At 49.8% G+C, this 22,032-nt stretch overlaps 1 protein-coding gene across 8 annotated transcripts in view; it reads right to left on the bottom strand.

Moving 5' to 3' along the window:
* Positions 1-1,294: 1,294 nt before the first annotated feature.
* Positions 1,295-22,032, bottom strand: part of CCM2 (CCM2 scaffold protein) — an 87,485-nt gene continuing 66,747 nt past the window's right edge. For 6 of the 8 annotated variants that reach the window (XM_075923004.1, XM_075923001.1, XM_075923000.1 and 3 more), the window contains 2 exons: positions 21,628-21,766; positions 1,295-9,309 (listed from right to left, as the gene is read on the bottom strand). In XM_075923004.1, coding sequence (XP_075779119.1) covers positions 9,029-9,309; positions 21,628-21,766 — 420 coding nt within the window. In that variant the 3' untranslated portion in view covers positions 1,295-9,028. The other 2 variants (XR_012902154.1, XM_075923005.1) reach the window with 2 other exon arrangements.

A 22,032-nucleotide genomic window follows, 5' to 3' on the forward strand; every position in this document is an offset into this window, starting at 1 on the left:
CCTGTCGCAGGAAGCAGTGCACGAGACTGGCGTTTGCAAACACTCCACGAGGCAGCCGTGGGGAGCAGAGGTAAAATACCCCTCGCACAGAGGTGACACATGCTCGTCCCTCTCGGCCCCTGCTCTGCAGCAGCCCCTAGAGTGTCAGCCTCTGCTCCGGCCCCTACATGAGCAAGAAGATACCACTCTCTCTGCTTCATCCTGCTTGTTGGCAAGAAGGGAGAGCAGTCTGCAATAGCTGTGGACACGTAGTGGGAGAAGGATTTCATTAGTGGAACTGTTGCACACACTGGGATGCAGAGGAACAACAAAAGAAGCAGGTGGATCATCTGACAAACCACAACCTGTGAAGGCTAGGACTATAATAGAGTTTAAAGAGAAGCTGGATAAATTCATGGAGGTTATGTCCATAAAAGGCTATTAGCCAGGGGATAAAATGGTGTCCTTGGCCTCTGTTTGTCAGAGGCTGGAGAGGGATGGCAGGAGACAAATCGCTTGATCATTGTCTTCGGTCCACCCTCTCTGGGGCACCTGGTGCTGGCCACTGTCGGCCGACAGGATACTGGGCTAGAAGGGCCTTTGGTCTGACCCAGTATGGCCGTTCTTATGTTCTAACCCCTCGACGAGCCTGCGAAAGTCTACTCCTGATGGCTTGAGTCAAGAGGAGACCAAGCACTAGGGAACTAGCTTGCTTTGGCCGAGACTGAGTGGATCGGCTCACGTTTCTCTGACTTCCACGAGCTATGGGCTTTAGGCACTCAGAGCAGCATGGGCCCCACGGGAAAGAGGAGGCTGTTGCCATGGGCACTGACTTTTCTGGCACACACAGGGCGGGCCAGGTGGCCCAGGAGGGACTACTGAGGCAGCACCCGGAAATCTTTATTTTATTTGTTCCATTTTATCCACTCCATTATTAAAAGGTGCCAGAAGGCCACTGGCTCTGTGGGTAGGTGGGATTTCACATAGCACGAGGGGATAGGAGCAGCCCTGTTAGCTTTGGGAACATATTAGGAACAGCAAACTGGTCGTCTCTTCCCCACTCATTGCCCTGAGCTGTTTTTATCTCCATAGCTGCAGTAGACAACTCTTGGGTCCTTTTCCGCAGCCCACTGACGTCAACAGGATGCTTTCCAGCCACTTCCTAGGAGCTGTCGATTGGACGGGTGCTGTGACTGGGCTGAAACAGGTCAAAGCTGCCTTCTGCTAAACCCAGGAAGCCAAAGTATTTCCCAACGATTGCCCAAGACAGACGGAATTCAAACAAAGGACAGTGACACAGCATGAACGACCAGAGTAAGCGTCAGGTGCAGAATTTTATTTAGCTGTAACAAATACTCCATACATAAAGCATACATACAAAAAAACCAGCATAAAATAATGGTGGATGAAACCAAGGCAAAGATCATCACAACTTCGAACACACAGTTCAAACATGCAGACTCCCCCGTTTTAATTTACTGAACTCAACTGGATCTTTGGTAGCTTGGTTGGCTTTAGAGACGAACCAAAACTTTTAATGGAAAGGAAAGAGATGTGTCTCACTGACAGATCAAGGGTCAGAGGTGCCAAGAATCACTCTGGACCAAAGCATCCATTGCTCACTCACCAGCTAAACTGAAAGCTACAGTTAATACCAGAATTAAGTCATGCCTTCCAATGAACAAAATATAAAAAATACTGCAGCTGATCGGTCTTTTATAGATTTCATTATACAACGGTTTCAAAAATAGGCTTTTATTTTCACAAATCTTCAATGACTGTTAAACTTCATTTCTTTCCAAACAGTGAAGATAGAAAAAGGCACTATGAACTCAAACCACAGAACATTTCTGGAGAAATGCTCTCACCGCCCCGGTTTCAGAAGGACAGATGGATTTAGCATTGTACCGCTCTTTTGTGCTGTTATAAAAAACCTGGACTCCAATGCACAAACCCTGCAGGAATATTTAACAGGCATCCACAAGAGGCCTGCATCCAACGGAAAGGTTAGACACATGTTGTTGGCATCAGTATCTCTCACCGCTGCCCCATGCCTATCCATTGCGTAAGATCAACCGGGCTGCCTTTATGCTCTCCAGCACAATGCGAGCTTAGAAGCTACAAGGCCTTGCTCCCGCCTGGCACAGGGAAGACTGGGTTACACCGAGCTGAAAGCAAGGACGATAATCTAACCAGAAGAAAGGCAAAGTAAATTCGTTAACCTGAAAAAGAAACCCACTCGACGGCAACGTTTAAATCTCCACCTTCACATTCATGCACCTTTTGGCATTGAAATTCTGTAGGCTGCAAGAATAGGAATTTTGTTTTGCCCAGGCAATCGTCTCATATTTTGGGCCACGTAATTTGGTGGCTTTATATACCGGCTGTTGCAACGTCCACCCTGCTATGGGCCTGCCTGCTAGTGACTAGCCAAATGGAGGAAACAAAGCTGCCTGGTCAATTTAAGAACTCGTTCAGGAGATGCTTTTTTCCAATGAATAAGTCTTTGGCATCAGCAGCCCCCGAGGCCCTGCCATTAAGGTGCCAACCGGTAAGCATCAGGTGAGCTCTGGGAAATCCCGACTTAAGCCATCATGGTCAGGAATGACAATAAGTGTCGGGTTGGCTAATGGAGAAATTCACCCAGTCACTCAACTCGGGCAAACTGCGTCCCATCTACTCCCTCCCCCGGGCGCGTCACACACACCTTGCCCAGAAATGGAGTGAGTACGGCTGAGGTTAGGCACAACTCCCCTCGGAAGGCCCCTTGTCACACAACACCTTTTCACAAAGCCAGGCAATGGTGCAAAATTTCACCGACTGTGGAGCAGGGCAAGAAGTGGAAAGCCAGGTCTACGGCTAAGGCAGCAGAGAAGATGAAATCACTCGAAAGGGATTTTCAGAACTCAGGGGGTGGTAGAGATGCACGGGGGAAAGAATTTAAAACCAGGCAATTCCATCTGCTCCACAGGAGGACTTGCACCGAGTCAGCGACAGCTGACACTGGATGCACCAGGCTCTCTAGGTCAAGGACCAGAGTCAATAATGCCCGAAGAGGCCTGGTCTAGTCACAAGATGGTGGCAGCAAGGCGGCATGGATGCAGGTGAGTCTGCTAGGTGCAGAGCAGAGCTCTTACCACCTCTGGGGTCACATCTGAAGTGTATCATGGCGTCAGGGGTTCTTCAGAAAGGATCCAAGCTTGACTGACGCATGACAACCCTGTGGAGAAGACCTGGGAAGACTCAGATGCTCCAGGTGGCACCGCTGTAGCCATTTAGAAATGGAGCAGCTGCCTTAGGAGAGGCTACTAGAACAAGGCAGCACCCAGGGAGGGGAGATGGCCTCGCTAGAGAAACCCTGCTGTTGCTGAAGCCTGGAGAACTCGTAGGTAGACTAGATCTCTCTGGGAACAGGCCCAGAACTAGGGCTACGATTTGATAGTAAGTCTCGAGAACTGTCCGAGTCCCAGGGGAAGGGAGACCACTGGAAGTGCCTGTTGGGAAGAGAGCTGGGGTTTGCCTCGGGAGCAGAGAGGCCTTGGGTCTGGGAAGGGAGCAGCAAGGGGAAGAGCATGCTGACAAGGGGAGACGCACCCTGAAGGAGCCCAGCATGGACCAACTGTATCTGGGAAGGCCAGAGGGACTGCTAGCAGCCCATGGATGACAATGGCCAGGGCTCGACAAACTGCGGCAAAATCCACTCGCCAGCCCCGCACCGCGCATGCGTCAGACCCGCATTGCGTATGCGCACGCTGCCGGCGAACGGGCAACCGGCTGAAATCATCGAGCCCTGACAATTCTAGTAATGGAAGCCTGGAACTATTTCTGTGTGTTAATTATTAGCTATTAATGAATAAGAGGTTACTGAAGGCTAAGTGAACCGGGACTGATTTACAGTACCAAAAGGGGAACCGAGGCACAGGTCTTGGGCCTGTGACAACTGTACACATTTCTCTATATTCCTGTTCGCTTAGGGAGTGTCTACACAGCACCCTAAACTCAAAATAAGGTTTGCACTATGCAAATTGCGTATCTTCTTTCAAAACTGTTTTGAAATCGCTTATTTTGAAATGTGGCGCGTCTACACAGCTCCACATTGCTAAAGAACGCATTATTTCGAGCCATCCCTTATCCCTTGTGCAAGGAGGTTCACCAGGCTGGCGAAATAGCACGCCTGTTATTTTGAAAAATATTTTGAAATAACAGGCAGCTTGGGTAGACGCAGGGTATCCCGAAAGAGCCGTGCAGTGTAGTCCTCCACGTACCCCAACAGTGTAAAAGTGCCACATTTGGATGAAATAACCTGTCTTGGACTCAAGTACCAAAAGGGAGGGGAATCTGTGGGGTCCCTGCATTGAAGGCATTTACGTTACATCAGGGACAAGTTTGGCCCAGTCAAAAAGTTTGCCCAGTAGAACTGTTTGGAAAACCCAATGCCAAGACATAGGCTATGGCCAGCAAGAGAAACCTGCCTTTCCGTTCTGGAGCTAGCCAGGAATTCATCCAGCAGGGGATAGCGGCCTCAATCTCCCATTCCCCACTGGCATGCAGGTAATCTGCAAGATTTGACTTGACTTGTTTGACCTGGCTTCACTTCAACACGGTTTCCACATTTCCACACAGCGGACAGTCAACATCAGAAAGGATCAAAGCTTGACTGACGCAAGCTCCCAAAAAGGTGGCAGGATTTTCAAGGAGCGCCGTGCACTCTGCGGCCCCTGTGGAAGTCATTGGGAAACTTCAGCGCCCAGTGTCCCTGAAAATGCAGCCACCTATAGATTTAAACCGTAGGCTCCTGTGTTTGGCAGGCCGGCTGGCTCTTTGAACGAGGCAACCGTAAAAACGATCCATGTACCAACAACCATGTCACCGTCATTTTAAGCCTTCTGAAGGCTAGAAAGTCTCTCTGCTGTACAGAAAACTAGCCTACGGTAATTCAGCGATGGCTTCGACTTACCCCCCTCAATAGCATGCAAAGCAGCCCTGGAAACAGGCAGAAGACCCAGATGAAGCAGTGTTGTCAGAAGTCTGTTAGAGCTTTTACCCAAGCTAAAGCAGCGCTTTAAGGGTGTGGCAACAACCCAATTTCTTCCCCCTACTTAAGCTCAAGGCTAGAGCCACACTAGGTAGTCTAGATGTTGAATGTGTTCTCGGCCTCTCAAAACAACACGCAGCGCGTCCCTACTGTATGTGAACTCCGTTCTCGGCCAGACAGCGCAGTCAGAAATCGCCATATCCATTCATGTTCGAGCACAATTGTCAAGGGGGGGGGATGGGAATCAAAACTCAACTTGATGCAAGGGAGCTGTTTCCAACTCTCCCTCCCAGGCACAAGCACGCACATGTGTGTGTTGGGAGGGTGGGGGCTCAGAGACAAGCTACCCTTGTCCAAAGGATGGCTGTAAGGCAGAGACTGCCACCTTTAAGAGGGAGATGTACCAGGAGCCCAAGAGCTGCAACGCCTCCCCACCAGATTCCCCTCGTTCGTTTGTGGACAAATACAAGTGCCCGCCATGGATCCAGTGTGCTCTTAGGGGACTCGTGCCTGTTCGTGAGGCTGCCCCCGTCAATGGCAGGTTGGTATTGCTAAGTGCAACCCTCCCCTTGCAGTTCAGAGGGCTGCAGAAACCAGGCAGCCAGCTCAGGGAGCAGCTATGTGCTTCCCATTCCGTTTCCCCTATTTAAAACAGGCCGCGCTCAGCGAGGGGACCGCTCCACGGCCATTAAAAACCCACGGCTGGCCCGTGCCCACTGACCCAGGCTGCAGGGCTGATCGATTGCCGTGTAGACATCTGGGTGGGGCTGGAGCCTGTGAGGATCCCAGAGCACCCGAAGCCTGAGTATCTGCGCTGAAGCCACAGACCCATGTGCCCAAGTCAGCCAGCATGGGGCGGCCACGGCATCTCGCTGCAGCCTAGGCATCCTGGGAGCGTTTGCAGGAGGCAGCAGGAGAGGCCGCAGACTGAACCCGCTCAAAGGCAAAGCGAGCACGTGAGGAGAGAGGAAATCCCCATTGGAGATGCAGTCATGCCAAGAGACAGAGGGCTGCTAGGGGACAGCAACTTCGACTTCGCAGTATCAAGCCACGTGCAACATCTCCCTGGCACTGAGCAGGAAGATCAGCAGGTTTTGGTACAGCTGCGCGCAGACTCTGCTCCCTCTGAGCACTGCAAGGCCAATAGGGCTGGGGGAAGGGGAGCAGGATAGCGGTCTATGAGCAATAGAGAGGTCGACCGCAAGGAAGAGGAAAAGGGGTTTGGGAAGGTTAATGGGATACAAGTAGGGGGCAGGGGAAGTTAGCTGAATCAGGGAACACTTTCTAATGGCGGGAGAAGCGTCTCAGAAGCGATGGGAAAATAGCCAATATCACCTGGGAGACCACTGAAAACCTGTGATTCTCCAAAACGTACATTAGGGACCAATGCTCTGTGGGATGGGTGATGATTTGGAAAGGTTGCCATCTAGCTCCTAGGGGCAGGATCGGTTTGAGTCAAACGCATGTTTTGCAGGAAGAGCTGGGGGGGTTTGTTACATGTGCAGAAAGCAAAAAGAACCCCTTTGGTGCTACACTGTCTCCTTCCACAGTGAGACCAGACATTGGGGAAACTTCAGCGGCAAGAAACTCTCACCACTGCATTCGTGGTTTATGCTGAAGGGTTTTTTAAAAAGCAGCCAGCATTGCATGTGTAAGGTCTCCCTAGAGATTCCATCCTTCAGCAACTTCCTCTCTTCCGAGACCAAGCCAAAGCATCTGCAAGTTCTCAGCACAGTTCTAGTTTTATCCAAAGGCTCCGCTGCTTTTTATCCATTCCCTATTAGTCACACACGTCTTGGACAGTACAAGGGATGTGAATGGATAGCTGGTTACCCGCTAAGCATCACCCTTACTGGGTCAGGCTTACCCGTTAACAGTTCACTGGTTCCCCAGCAGCCTGTGCTGGCAGCCCACTCAACACAGCTGGCGCTAGGAGCTAGGAGCCAGCCCTGCATGGGTCTGGGAGTAGGAAGCCCACCACAGATCCCACTTAGATGGTTACACATTGGGTTAACCTAATGTTTAACTGGTTAACTGATTGACTGGGATTTTACATCCCTAGACCGTACCATTTCTAGCTCAGAAAATAATCTGGATGGTTCAGAATTTCGACATGAACCATGGATGGTTTTCTCTTTGGGTTTTTGGTTTTACATAGTTTGGTTTTAAAGTCACCCTAGGGTCTCATCTTCAAATTTCGCCAACGTGGGGGAAAGAGGCCTGACCAGAATATGAGCGAAGAACAAAAATGAACCATCATCTATGGGCATTTCTTATTTCCAGCAGTGGATGTTACTGAAGAGGTAAGGAAGGCAGGGCATGCAGTAAGAGAATGCCAGCTGTCTAGCCCTGGTGCCTTTGTATCCTTAAACTAACGTGCCCGGCCACCAGGTGGTTTTAATTTATTTTCAGATGTATCAAAAGAGTGAAGGGAAAACCCTGGAGTCCGTTAACAAATAGGGATTTGCTACTGAAAGGGCTGACATATCAACCGGTAGGTTATAGTGGCCAGTATAGATATGACACCATGGAATACAAATACAAAAAAGTGTATTTATAATTGCCTGTATAATATATACATCCTGTACATTATACATGCTTCCCACTGCTCATTTCACAGAAAGTTTACTATCAGTTTAAATTGTTACCATCTCACCCTTCAAGGGTGACCAAAATCCACTCCCCAAGCAAACAGCTCGTGCTGTTCCTCAGCCTGGCTTAGAACATCCTAGTTCTTAGAACTTGAAAGGAGACCTTCTAAGCGACTGAACGAATTTACCGTCGCTTCCTGGAGGAAATTCCATTGCCAGCTTTTGGAGTCAATCCTGCCAGATGCTGAGCTCCCTAGAGACGTCAGTCCAGAGGGAAGTGCCCAAGCACCTTGTGGGGTCAGACGCCACGGGCGCTGGGGAGGTAGAGATGCACCATGGCACTCTGGGGAGCAGCAGGAAACTGGTCACGTTTACATGCGCCGACTGGGACGGAGGGTGGGTTTTACCGGGAGAACAGTTGTGCTTGTGAAGGCCGAGGGACTAGCAGCACTGGGAACGTGAATCCAGGCAGCCCCAGGCCAGACAGCACAAAAAGCCACAACGGGAGCTCTCACCACACACACGCTCATGCAACACAGATGCACACTAGCCCAACCAATGACTTTGCTAGAGGTAAAAATGTGGTTCCATCTCCTACGTCCCTCAGGTCTTAGGCTTTTCCTGAGCAGACTGTCAGCCGTGCTGAATGGTTTTAGACCTAGACTGTCCACTAGGACAGCGCTAAATGCACCAATGCTCCTGGCCCACGCTGGACTACGGGCTGAATTGGAACCAGAGTGCTAGAGAAAAAAGGCAAAGTTTATCCATGCCAACCAACTCCCCTCCCGCAAGGGTACAGCCCAGAAGTCATGTTTGCAATTAGAACAGCCCACACTGGTCTTCCTGACAAACCACTCATGTCAGTATCGCAACAGACAGCCTTCAGGTGCGGGTCAGAAATGTTTTGACAACACCAACAATAGGTTTAAATTATTCACATTGTGGTAAACTTCGGTTTTTAAAAAAGTCTGAGTTACAATAGGAACATCATGTGCAAAACTGTAAACCTGCCAGAGGGTCCCAGCGAGCGGTTACTGCTCAATGCAAGCTTCTTGCCCCAGCTCCTTCGCGTCGACGGCAGCAAAGGACACCCCAAAACCAGAGAGTTCTTAGAAGTCGGAAGGAGGGACTCTGGCTCCATCCCCCAACCTGGGTTCCTCTTTCGCAGCATGCTCACCTGCGCCAGGACATGTGTCTTCACAGTAAGACGAGCCCCAGTCACCATCACAAATCAGGCACGGATGCCAATGAAGCCGCTGACGGGGGGGAATAATCACACCCCGATTCATTCCCGAAGCCTCTCAGACGGGAAGGGCAGGAAGACAGCAGCAAAGGTTGCTGCACTTGCTACGTAAGGGCGGGAGAGAACAATAAAGCCCCTTGGAAAGGAGCAGGCTTCTCATCCTCCTGCCCCTGCTGTGTCTCATGAGGAATCCTGGTCCATGCTGCATCCAAGCGCTTCAATGTCGTTGCTGATATCGGAGATCATCCGGTCCCACTCGTCTCCCTCAGAAGGGGCAGACTGGTCATCTGAGCTCCCCGCTGCCCCATTCCCGTTGGTTGTTGAGTTGGAGGTAGTGCTCAGAGTCCGTCTGTACCTCCCAAAACTGTCTGTGATAATCCCCCGGCCATCCTTCACCCCGATGGTTTCTAGGAAGTTCTCAAAGTGTTGGCTGTCCTTTTCAGGAATGAATGGTCTAAGGCCTTCCCAGGAAGAGACAAACAAGAAGGAAATATGAGTCAGTCAGTCAATACATTTAGCAGGACATCACCCTGACCAAGACTATATTCACGATGTTCTTATCAGGGAGAGGTCTGCCACGGAAAGCCTTCAGGAGTTGGCTGTAGGACGCCAAGAAAGCCAAGAGGCAGCTTTTGACTCATCCTGTGTCATCCTTTCCTCTCCCTTCACCCCCAAGATCTGAGGCTCAAACAGAGGGGGGGGGGTTGTTTTAACTAAAACTCAAGTCACCCAATGCCAGTGCATGGGATGGTGTCGTTGCACCTCCTGTGCGACAGCTTCCCGCCGCCTGTAACCCAGGCGTGGGACAGCTTCCTTACACCACACACGTGGGGACGCGGGACAGCTTCCTTACACCACACACGTGGGGACGCTCAGGACAGCAAAGCACCAGGAGATGCTCAGGCGGAAGGGACCCGGAATGTAGAGCACTACTGAGTTTAAACAAAGCAAGAGACAAGGACAACTGCTCTGTCCCCACAAGAACGTCCTCCCAAGCTCACACTCTCCTTTTGCCCAGGTGCGCTGCCAGCTGCTGCGGGTTCCGAGAAGCACGCCATCGCCAGTTACACTCACGCTTTGTCCCCATGCAGCTATTCACCATCTCCCAGCCCGACCAGCGGGATCTGGGGCACCTAGGACAGGAGGGAGCGGCTCTGACACCATGCCAGCATAACCCTGGTTACTGTTTAGATCAGGGGTCTCCAGCCTTTTCGAGCGCGAGATCACTTTTTGAATTGAAGTGCAATCCAAGATCTACCTCAAACCCAAATACCCTGGCCCCGCCTCCTTCCCATCCCTTCGCTAAGGCCCCGCCCCTGCTCACTCCATCCTCCCTCACTTTCATCAGGCTGGGGGCAGGCTCTGGTCTTGGATGAAGAGATCTGGAGTGTGAGAGGGGCTTTGAGCTGCTGGGGCAGGCAGCTGGGATGTGGGAGGAGTTCTAGGTGCAAGCTCTGGGACGGAGTCTGGATGCAGGGGTGCTTGGAGTGCAGGAGGGGGTTCGTGACTGGGGTAGGAGTTCGGAATGTGGACTCCAGCTGGGCACTGCTGGTGGCTCCTGGGTGGTGGTGCAGTGGGGCTAAGGCAGGCTCACCCTGCAACTCCCTGGTTCCACAGGGAGTTGCAATCACAGAATCATAGAACACTAGGACTGGAAGGGACCTCGAGAGGTCATCGAGTCCAGTCCCCTGCCCCCATGGCAGGACCGAATACTGTCTAGACCATCCCTGATAGACATTTCTCTAACCTGCTCTTAACTATCTCCAGAGATGGGGATTCCACAACCTCCCTGGGCAATTTATTCCAGTGTTTGACCACCCGGACAGGTAGGAACTTTTTCCTAACGTCCAACCTAACCCTCCCTTGCTGCAGTTTAAGCCCATTGCTTCTTGTTCTATCCTCAGAGGCCAAGATGAACAAGTTTTCTCCCTCTTCCTTATGACCCTTTTAGATACCTGAAAACTGCTCTCATGTCCCCCCTCAGTCTTCTCCTTTCCAAACTAAACAAACCCAATTCCTTCAGCCTTCCCTCATAGCTCATGTCCTCTGGAATGGGGAAGACGACAACACTGCACCTGACTTGGGCTTTTCAAGACTATTTCCAAGGCAGTTCCCCTGGCTAGGACCAGAGTCTAGGAAATAAACAAGCACCAACAGCCTCAAACAGCCTGACCGGGCGAGCAATGCTCAGCCGTGGGCACTGGTGAAAACAAACTGCAAGGAGGAAGCCCTGGGTCCTGGCAGAAGAAATCCCATTTTGTACCCCTGTGTACCACGAGCCTAGCAGCATGCGTGGCACTCTGGCTTAAAGCATTGTCATAATAAAAGACTCCTTGTGGGGCCCATGGAATGACGGCAGGTCTCTGAGCTGTTACGCTGTGGGAGAGGAATCCGGCAGGCTACACAGAAAACAGAGGAGAGAGGTAGCCAGACCCACTCGTCACAGAGCCTCCCCTTCACCAAAAAACTGCAATTTACCGTTAAAAGCAAAGAACTGGGGCACCGCTGAGCGGCTTGCGCTTCTGTAGACTATTTCCCAGACGCCTGCTAGAATTACGGGCAGGTGCAGAGAGGTTATTTTACCTCTATTTGGCACGGGTGCGATTACGGCTGGAATCCAGTGTCCAGTTCTGGTACCCACGCTCAAGAAGGATATCGGTAAATTGGAGAGGGCTCAGAGAAGAGCCATGAAGATAAGCAACAGATTGGAAAACCTGGGTTTAGTGACCAGCTCAAAGAGCTCCAGCTGCTTAGCTACACAAGGAGACAGTGGGGGGTGACTTGGTTTCAGTCTGTAAGTATCTACGTGGGGAACAAATATTTAATAGCAGGCTCTTCAATCTGGCAGAGAAAGTTGTAACTGTCCAATGGCTGGAAGCTGAAGCTAGACAAATTCAACCTGGAAATAAAAGCATATTTTTTCATGGTGCGGGTAATTAACGATTGGAACATTTTCCAAGGGCCGTGGTGGATTTCCCATCGCTGATAACTTAGGAATGGATTCAGAGAGGTAGCTGTGTTAGTCTGACTGAAAAAACTAAACACATAGTCCTGCAGCATCAACCTCAGACTGGACCAGTCCACACAGGAGACCCATGGACAACCCCCTCACCTCAAACAAATTCTTTCCAGTAACCCCGCAGCACACCTCCATCAAACTCATCCAGGAACCCACCCCCGCCATCAACTCCGGTGCCAACTCTGTCCACACATCTACAGAAGTGACATCACAGGACCTAACCACAAACCACCACATCAAAGGCTCCTATAACTGCACATCCTGCAATGTGATCTATGCCATCAAGTGCCAGCAATGCCCTCTGCCATGTGTACTGGCCAAACTGGACAGTCTCTATGGGAAAGGACTAACGAACACAAATCAATTCAAAAAGGTAACACCCAGAAACCCGCTGAGGAACATTTCAGCTTGCCCAGGCACTCAATATAGACCCGTTCAGATCCATGAGTATTTCAAAGCAATTTCAAAAGCCAGCTTGAAAGGGAAGCTGCAGAACTTGGTTTCATTTACAAATTCAAATAGAAGTTTAAACAAAGGCCTGACCTGGATGAGCCGCTACATTCCTCATCCCAATGACACAAAAAGCCAAGCACTGGGTACTTAGAATACTTAGAGCCCATTCTACTAGCCTAATTTAGCATGGACACTGATTGACAATATTTTCCTCCATTTTCCCCTTCTCTTTCCCTCCCCATCTCCTACTATGTATTTGGACCCTGGGCCCCTTAACTCCATTCATATGAAGAAGTGCGTTGTGCCCATTCACTGCATTTAAGTATGGACTTTCTAAAAACTCTGCTCTAAGAATTGGTTGGGGAAGTTCCCTGGCCTGAGTTATACAGAATGTCAGACTAGCTGGAGGACAATGAGCCTTTCTGGGCTGGGAAACTTCAAATTTATTAATGACCCTGCACTGAACCTTTTGGTAGAATCTAAGGATGTTAAGGACTAGTTAACTATCCGATAAGCAAATGCTTATCGGATAATCCAGCCTACCAGTCGATCTCCCACTTGCTGCCTCTATCTGATAGAGGCAGCAAAGAGGGGGGTGGGTACTACAAAGCGGCAGCGCCACAGGGAGCCCATGTCTGGCTGATCCTGGGTTCTGCAGAAATGCCGCGCGGAGCCCAGGATCAGTCCCCAGCTGACTCCAGGCTCCACGTGGCATTTCAAAGCAGCAGCGCAGCATGGAGCCCGGGGTCAATGGGGGACTCTAGGTCTCCCAGCGACCTCAGGCTCCATGAGGGCACTTCCGCTTTGAAACGCCACATTGAGCCCCTGCTGGGGATTCTTGTACATTTTAAAGCTGGCACCCCACATGCAGCTCAAGGCCAGCAGGAAGGCCCGTTGCCTCTGGGCTCCATGCTGGCCCCGGGCTGCATGTACAATCAGGGCGCTTGTACATTTCATAGAATCACAGAGCTGGAAGAGACCTCAGAGGGTCATCAAGAACAACCCCCTTCCAAAGGCAGGACCAATCCCAACTAAATCAACCCAGCCAGGGTTTTGTCAAGCCAAGACTTAAAAACCTCTAGGGATGGAGATTCCACTACTTCCCTAGGTAAACCCATCACAGTGCTTCATCACCCTCCTAGGGAAATAGTTTTTCCTAATATCCAACCTAGACCTCTCCCACTGTAACTTGAGACCATTGCTCCTTGTTCTGTCATCTGTCACTACTGGATCAGCCTCTCTCCATCCTCTCTGGAACCTTCAGAAAGTTGAAGGCTGCTCTCAAATCCCCCCTCACTCTTCTCTTCTGCAGACTAAACAAACCCAAATCCCTCAGCCTCTCCTCATAGGTCATGCGCTCCAGCTCCCTGATCATTTTGGTCGCCCTCCGCTGGGCCCTCTCCAATGCGTCCGCATCCTTTCTACAGTGGGGGGCCCAGTACTAGACACAATACTCCAGATGTGGCCTCACTAGAGCCGAATAAAGGGGAATAATCACTTCTCTGGATCTGCTGGCAATGCTCCTCCTAATGCACCCTAATATGCCATTAGCCTTCTTGGCTACAAGGGCGCCCTGTTGACTCAGACCCAGCTTCTCATCCACTGTCCCCCAGGTCCTTTTCTGCAGAACTGCTACTTAGCCAGTCAGTCCCCAGCCTGTAACAACGCTTGGGGATTCTACCATCCCAAGTGCAGGACTCTACACGTGTCTTTGTTGAACCTCATGAGATTTCTTTTGGCCCAATCCTCTAATCTGTCCAGGTCACACTGGACCCTATCCCTGCCCTCCAGCGTATCTCTCTCTCCCCCCAGCTTAGTGTCATCTGCGAACTTGCTGAGGGTGCAACCCATCACCATATCCAGGTCAATAAAGATGTTGAACAAAACTGGTCCTAAAACAGATCCTTGGGGCACTCCCACTAGAAACTGACCGCCAACCTGACGTTGATCACTATGCGTTGGGCTTGACAGTCTAGCCAGCTTTCTATCCATCTTACAGTCCATTTATCCAATCCATATTCCCTTAACTTGCTGGCAAGAATATTGTGGGAGACCGTATCAAAAGCTTTGCTGAAGTCAAGGTATATCACATCCACTGACTTTCCCATGTCCACAGAGCCAGTTACCTCATCATAGAAGCTAATCAGATTGGAAATGGAAAGGCAAGTCGTGCCTGACCAAGGAGGAATGCGGAAGTGCCTATCAACTAGTCAAGTAGTCGATGGAAATTCCATCAAATACTCGACTAGTAAATTACCCGTTAGTTAACATCCTTCATAGAATCTGACAGTCAATGGTAGGCTCAAACAAACACAGTCCAGCTTCTTATGAAGCATTAATATACAAATAGTCATGCTGGGTCAGACAGCAAACCATCTAGCCCAGTATCCTGCCTTCTGACAGTGGCTAGGACCAGCAGCTTCAGAGGGAATCATCAGAACCAGGCGGTTATCGAGTGATCCATCTCGTCACAGCTTCTGGCAGTCAGAGGGTTAGGGGTTCCCAGAGCATGGGGTTTTGTTCCTGATCATCTTTGCTAATAGCCACTGATGGACCTATTTCTTTTTCCCTAACCCAGCTATACCTACCATTGCCTGGCAACAAGCTCCACGGGTTGAGTGTGTTGTGTGAAGTGCTTCCTTTTGTTTATTTTAAGCCTGCTACCTATTCACGTCACCGTGTGATCCGGGTTTTTGTATTCCTGGAAGGGGGCACAACACTTTCCTATTCACTTTCTCTACACCGTTTGTGATTTTAGAGGCCTCTTATATCCCCCCCCCCCCCGCCCTTAGCTGCCTCTTTTCTAAGCTGAAGCGTCCTGGTCTTTTAATCTACTCTGTTCCATACTCCTGATCATTTCTGTTGCCCTTTTCTGCACATTATCCAATTTTAATATACCTCTTTCCTCTCCACTGTAGCAGCATGTACATGACACTAGAACTTCACCTAAAAATATCTCCTCCTGAATCCTTTGGTAGCTGTACCCTAAAGGGTAGTTACTGTTTAACTCCCTTATTTCCATCAACTAACAATCAATACATGAATATTTCAGAAGTATCTATTTTATGGAGCTATTTATACCCAAATTGTAAGAAGCTTCTTGTTCTCCTTCCTCACTTTGGCAGAGCAGCTGCACTCAGCACGGTCTGATTTCTGGATGGTTTTTACTTCGGTCTTGGTAGGCACTGCCACAGAAAACATGCCCTTCTCCGACCTAAACTATGAACGTTTTCCTTGCAGCTCTCAGTGGGGCAGTACTGCATGCAGGAAGTAAAGCGTGGGCTCCCTCTGGTGGCCAAGACAACACATTTGCGTTCCCATGGATGTGGGAGGAACACCTGTCACCTTTGCGAACGATAATTCATTACAGAGAGTGGAGATAAAGCAGGATTTCTAAAGCCCAAAGGATTGCTCAACACAGACACATTCCGCAGCTTTACAGATCTTAATACTTTAACAGCATCAACATGCAGCTTAAAGCATGTCACGGAAAAGGTTCTGAGCTGGCTCTAAGAACATCTGTCGCTATTCACTCTCCCAATTCAGTAAGTGGGTTATTGTCTTGAGATGGAACTCCAAGACAGCATTACACCCCCCACCAGGAGCCCTGCCAGTAAGACCAAGCTCGCAGCTGCCAGTTGAAAGCAATGGAAATCATACTACGCTATACAGTAAGAATGGGGGTTACTTTTGACAGCTGGTTTAATGGAGGTTAAAATAACCCCATTCTAAAAAGAGGACTTTCCTTAATTCCCCACTGTTCAGAGGGAGCAGAATCCAATGGTGCATTCCCAGAGGGCCATCTGTTAATTATTCTGTAAGACACTTCTCTGTAATTAGATGTAGGGCTCAGACCCTTCTGCCACTGAAAGGTCCATTTGCACAAAGTCAGTTTAAGCTAGCATAGTGGGTCATGACCCCATTTGAAAGGGGTCACCAGAGCTGGCTTATCCTTGCTGGGGCACATGAGGCCGAGGCCCGAGAGAGTCAGGCCTGGGCAGCAGGGATGAGTTTACAGCCCTCCAGCCTGAGGCTGGAGCTCTTGGCCTTCAGCTTTGGCGCTCGGATGGCAGGGCTCCAGTGACTTGTGGCAAGGCCGTCACTCTCCCCTAGCCCTGCTGTCCTATCCAGCTGGCTGAGCAGTAGCCATGGGTTTGGGAGACCTGGATTTCATTCCCTGCTCTGCCACAGCTTCCTAAGTGACCATGAGCAAGTCCCGATCCCTAACGCCTACTGATTTCAGTGCAAGTCGGGGGCCTAAGATACTGGTGGGAATCTGGCCTTTAGCATTTCTAGTCTCAGTTCCCCATCTGAACAATAGGGGGCAGTAGCCCTGCCCTGCCTCACAGAGGCAATGGGAAGGGAAGTATGTACAACATACTGATGCCCAGATACAATGATTGTGTGGGCCACACAAGTACATCAGGTAGAGCAATTGCTACATTTTCGACACTGGGTCAGTCCTGCAGCCCATACTCATTATCTCCACTGATATTAAATTAGCCTGCAAGGAGATCTCATACATCTTTTGGTTTGAAACAGCCCAGCTGCTGAAGAGGGTCTCTCAAACCCACAGAACCCCTCTGGCAAGATGCTCCCAGAACCCCTCAAATCTTTATTGCCTTGTCTACAGGAGCATTTATGCTACATTCAAGGAATAGAGTGGAATGTATCATGGCCTGCAACCCCACCCCACTCATTTTCACTGGTGCCGGGTATGCATAACACCTCTATGAATTCATTATCCTGTTGGCACAGGGATTTCTGCCTGACGCAAAGGAAAGACAGGCCTCCAGTGGAATATTTCCCACAGGATACTGGGCTGGGAATGAGCTACAGAGCATCTCACCAACCTGGCTGACCTAAATCAGTAGCTGCTTAAATCATTACCTGGTCAGAGGGTGCCTGAGGGGTGCTGGTCTGGAAAACTGGCAGCCACCTCACAAGCCACCACCATTGGCCTCCTTTTGTCCTCTTGTAAACAAGTTTGAGATGCCCAAGGCTTTTGGGGACTGAACTGCCCCCCATCTCAAGGGATCAGAGCTGAGGTACTGCACGGGGAGATTTCGGCAAACCCAGTAATGTGCCTGACCCACTAGTGCTTACTGCTTGAACTTTAGCAACCAAGCTAACAGGCCCAAAATAGGCCTAGACAGCATGACCGAGTCAGGGAGGCGGAAGAAGGGGAGCTTGAGTGCCACAGAGAGGGCAGCTTGACCCCGCGTCCTTCCTGAGGCCCAAATCTCCAGTGAAATCACTGAGCTAGACATTAAGAGAAACAGGAAGTTTGTCTAAATGCCCTAAGACATATCAATCAGCAGGGCTTGCCAGCCACGCGGTTCAGCGCGCTGCACATGTGCTTACCGTGCTGCGCGGCTGTGCCGGCTTGTTATCTACTCGCCACGGGCAAGTAGATTACACTAATTGTCGAGCCCTGTAAGACTATCAGGGACCCCGAGCATGAAATCTCTAAAAAAGAAAAAGAAGAAGGAAAAAAAAAAAACCCCACATCTGATGAAAGCGATCAGAAGAAAACCTCTTGCCTAACCTTTACAAAGTGCTTGCCTAACAAATTTTTGAGTGACATGTTGTTGTAATACTAATGGATGAATAGGGAAGGAAAGTTTGAGTTGGGGGGCACAATTTTGGGGACACCTGGAGGGACGCCTCGAGGACTCTTCACATCTGGACGCATCTTCATCCCCACTGACAGACGGAAGACTGGCCATCGGTAGCCTGCTCGGCGTCACTCGAGAGCCACACTCAACTTCGGTAACTATCGAGGGTGGGGGTGTTTTACTAACCTGTTGTGGACGTGTGTAAGTGTTTGAGACTAAGTTTCGCTTTAAGTGAAAGCGCTCTTATGTTGTCCTGTTTGTACTATCCATCTATTGGTCGGACGACCGTGTTTCCCCTGAATTATTTCCTGACACCACCTCGCAGAGAGTAAAAGTTACTGAGAGGTTTGGGTTGAAAGAACCCCAGGTAACAGTACTGCAGTAGGTGGCAGGAGGGAAGCTGCCACTTCCTATGCCGTACAGCTGCTGAGGTTTGGTCTATTAGACGCTTTTTATGACCTCTCAATTAATTCCATAAACCAGTATCTCACATACAGGAGATTTGGGTAAACAGAGGTAGGGAGCTCAGCCACATAATGATGGGGTACCTAGTAAAAGCAACAATGTAGGGAGAATAGTACCTCCGTGGTCATAGTCCACAGCTGGTAATGTAGGTGCGATTAGAGAGACGCATAGCTATGTGGCTGAAGGGTTCTCTGACTCGTTTGTACTACAGAATGGCTTTATGAACACTCCCAGCCCGCAGGAGTCACAGCAAGTAGGCGCCAACCTTCAAACGATGCTTTCCAAACAATATGAAATCACTTGAAGAGGACAGAGATGTTTTCAAACTTATTGACTGGAAAAAATCCAAAATAAATGCAAAGAGCAGCCAACACTGATTTGGAGGCAAAGGGTGCTGGGGGATTAGGAGTCAAGCCATTAATATTTCGGACTTCACTTAGTTCACATTAAGAACAAAGATAACAGCCCCTTGAAATGACACTGGAACCCAGCAAGAGAGAGCAGCTGCCAATCCTCTTTCGTGGATGTACTAGGCATTGCATTCCTGTAAATCTATCCCCCAAATCTCACCCAATTCAAATGTATTTGATTTTAATTTATAAGTGCCCCTAAGCCCAGAGCCTCAAAAGGTCCTTAGGCTCCAAAACTTTCCAGGGTTAAAAAACAGTCACATAATACACTCAACCAACAGCTGCTCATCAGCAGAGAGGCAGAAAATAAGCTACCGAACGCCAGCCTTAAAGCTCCTCCAAACCAAAAACTGGGCACAGCGATGGGGCCTTGCAGCATCTGCAGCTTAAGGCTGTGTCAGGTGCCAGGGGAGAGAAAGTTACTCACCTTATAGTAACCACAGGTTCTTTAAAATGAGTGTAATTTCACACTGTAATCACGGTGAGTGCACATGCGCCCAGAGCTTGAGAATGTTGAAAGCAGTGTCCCTGGGTCCAAATATAGGGCCTGGCTTCCCTCATCTATGTTCAAGAGGATCAAGGAGAGGGTGGACCAACTGCCTCTCCAATTCCTTCTCTGCTGTGAATCAGAGAAGAGCCAAAACAGAGCGGAAGCAGGGCGGACAGTGGAACACACACAGGGACCACACATCTCAGAGAGCTTCCAGTTACCATAAGGTAAGCTAAGGCCAAGTACAGACTTCAACTAGTGTAAATAGTGAAGTGCAAGTAACTTTTAAACCAAGATCTGAGGACCTCAGTGACTCAGACTGGGGTCTATTATAAGAATGGGTGAGGTTCCATGGCCTGTAATGTGCAAGTGGGCAAAAGTACATGATCATGATGGTCCTTTCTGACCCTGAAGTCTAGGAATAAATCACCTTCTCTTCAAGTGCTGGTCCCTATGTGCATTGCACTGTGGGTGATGGCCAAGCCGTACTCAAGGAGGAGAGGGCGAGGTAGCAGGTAGAGCTGAAAGGAGGACTGCCATTCCAAAAGATGCAGAGGAGTTGTGTCCGGAGTCAGAGTGTCTCACCAGCGTGTGGACTGAGCCCCTCCCAGCTGCCTTGCAGAAGTCAATGCAGGGTCTCAGTGACTGCTGACAAGAAGCCCATCTTGGTGTGGAGAGAAGAGGGGAGTGTTAAGTCAGGACTCCCTTGCTCTGGTACCCCATCTCTGCAGAGCAGGGGTCCAGGAGCGGGACACAGCAGAACTGCTCCAGTCCAGAGCATGAATGGTAGGGGACTCCTAAGGGCGGTGCCCTGTTTCTAAGATATAGATATAGATCTCTCTCCCTCTCCCTCATGCAAATACTCCTCCCTCCTCTCTCCCCCACCCGCCCAAGCCCCATGTCTGCGGGGGAGGGGGGCGGGGGAGGAGAGCAGGACAGCTTTCCCTCAGACAGCGCATGGCTTCTCTCAAACTTACCCAGCAGCAGCCAGCACACACACACAGTCACACACACAATCTAGGTCACAGTCTCTCACATGCAGTGTCTTTCGCACTCACACACTTTCTCTCTCCGTAGCTCCCAGCCCTACCCTTTCTGTCCAAGGCCCTGCCCCCGTCAGGGAGGTGCGGGGAGACCTGGAGCCAGCCTGTGACCACACACCAAAATTCATGAAGTGGCCCCCCCCTGTGAAAATTAGTGCCCACCCTTGGTGCAGACCCACACAGAGCCAAGGCAAACTACTCTGGATTCTAAATATCTACCCACTTCACATTACCAAGCCATGTGTAGATGCTATTTTTGTTGGCCACTTCAGAAGGAAGTTATACGCTCTCACTTCCTGTTTGTTCCTCAAGCTGCACAGATATTCAAGAAAGCAAAGCACACGAAGGTGACAAGGGCACAACATGGCCCAGACAATATGAAAGGGCACAGTCAGATTAAAGAGGCATTTAGAAAAGGAGACAGTCCTTCCTCTGATGTAACGGGAGCATTGCTTCACCGACTTTAACAAAGCTCTGGCAATCTACAGCAGTGTCCAATTATTAATGCTTTCTCGGATTATTCAAATGGAAATAGTTTTGATAAGAGTTTACTATTTGTTATTTTCTGCATTTCTCTGAGCTTGGATAGTGACAAATAGGCAGTTCACTCTCCAGTGAACTACAGTGGTACTTGGGTTGGAGACAATGCAAGGGGACGTCTGAACACAAACAAGCTTTCCAATACACTTTTTAAAAAGTGTTCCACAGAAACATTTCTACCGATCCATTGCAAAGGCATTTTGATATATGCTAGGCACAGGCTGACTCGCATGAAGTAGCACCTCTGCCCACTGCAGGATGGTGTCAGAACTGTTCAAATGTGTGCCATAGACCCTGTACTGTTACCAAACGCCCTGCCCCTCGTTCACACAGCAGAGACCTGCACTTTGGAGCAGGAAGAACTAAGCTTGATCACTGGTTTTCAGTGAACTGCTGGGAGGCCAACGTGTGGCTAGACTTCTCCCACTGCACTTCTGCTCAATGGGGAAAGCAAAAGACAAGTTCACATTGCAGACTGATGTCAATGACCATTACTAAACCAAGGTGAGCAAGCAGCACAAAAGCTTTTGCAGCTCCCAAACCTTGAGAGGGGAAGGAAGGTTATGTCTTCCAGAATCCGCCTCCCAGGACCCTGCATCAGACCAACCCAAACGTCTCCAAAGGCCCACACATGATACCTTTGCGCTTGACAGCAACAACAGAGGCAACCAGCCCCACAGGGCTCAGGATGAGCCCTTGTTCCCCACAGAGGATCTCTCGGCCACTTCAGCTGGAACTTACCTAGTAACAGGAATTTCCTACTATCCCCATAGAGCTGTCTCAGGTTGATGCAGAATTCGTGTATTGAAGCCCCGTTGCGATATTCGTGCAGGAGCATTGCAAACTGCTGGATCTCTTGAGAAGAGAGTTTGGTTCTTAGCTAAGGAGAAGCAGCACAAAGCATGATTCGACCTTACTTCTAAGAGGGAGAAGCCACGGCTAGTGAGGAAGAAAACATTCAATTGGCTCCGTTGAAAACAGCAATTAAGGTTCATTCAGTGGTGGACAAAGCAGGGATTGACACTCCCCCAACATAAACCAAGGGTTTAAAATACATCAGTGATGTCCTTGTTGGCAAAGGGAAACGATATTGTTGAAATCCACCACTGGAGGAGGCCAGAAGCTGGAGCATGCTGAGGAATCAGT

The sequence above is a fragment of the Pelodiscus sinensis genome, chromosome 2, assembly GCF_049634645.1.
Source record: "Pelodiscus sinensis isolate JC-2024 chromosome 2, ASM4963464v1, whole genome shotgun sequence".
NCBI classification, from domain to species: Eukaryota; Metazoa; Chordata; order Testudines; family Trionychidae; genus Pelodiscus; species Pelodiscus sinensis.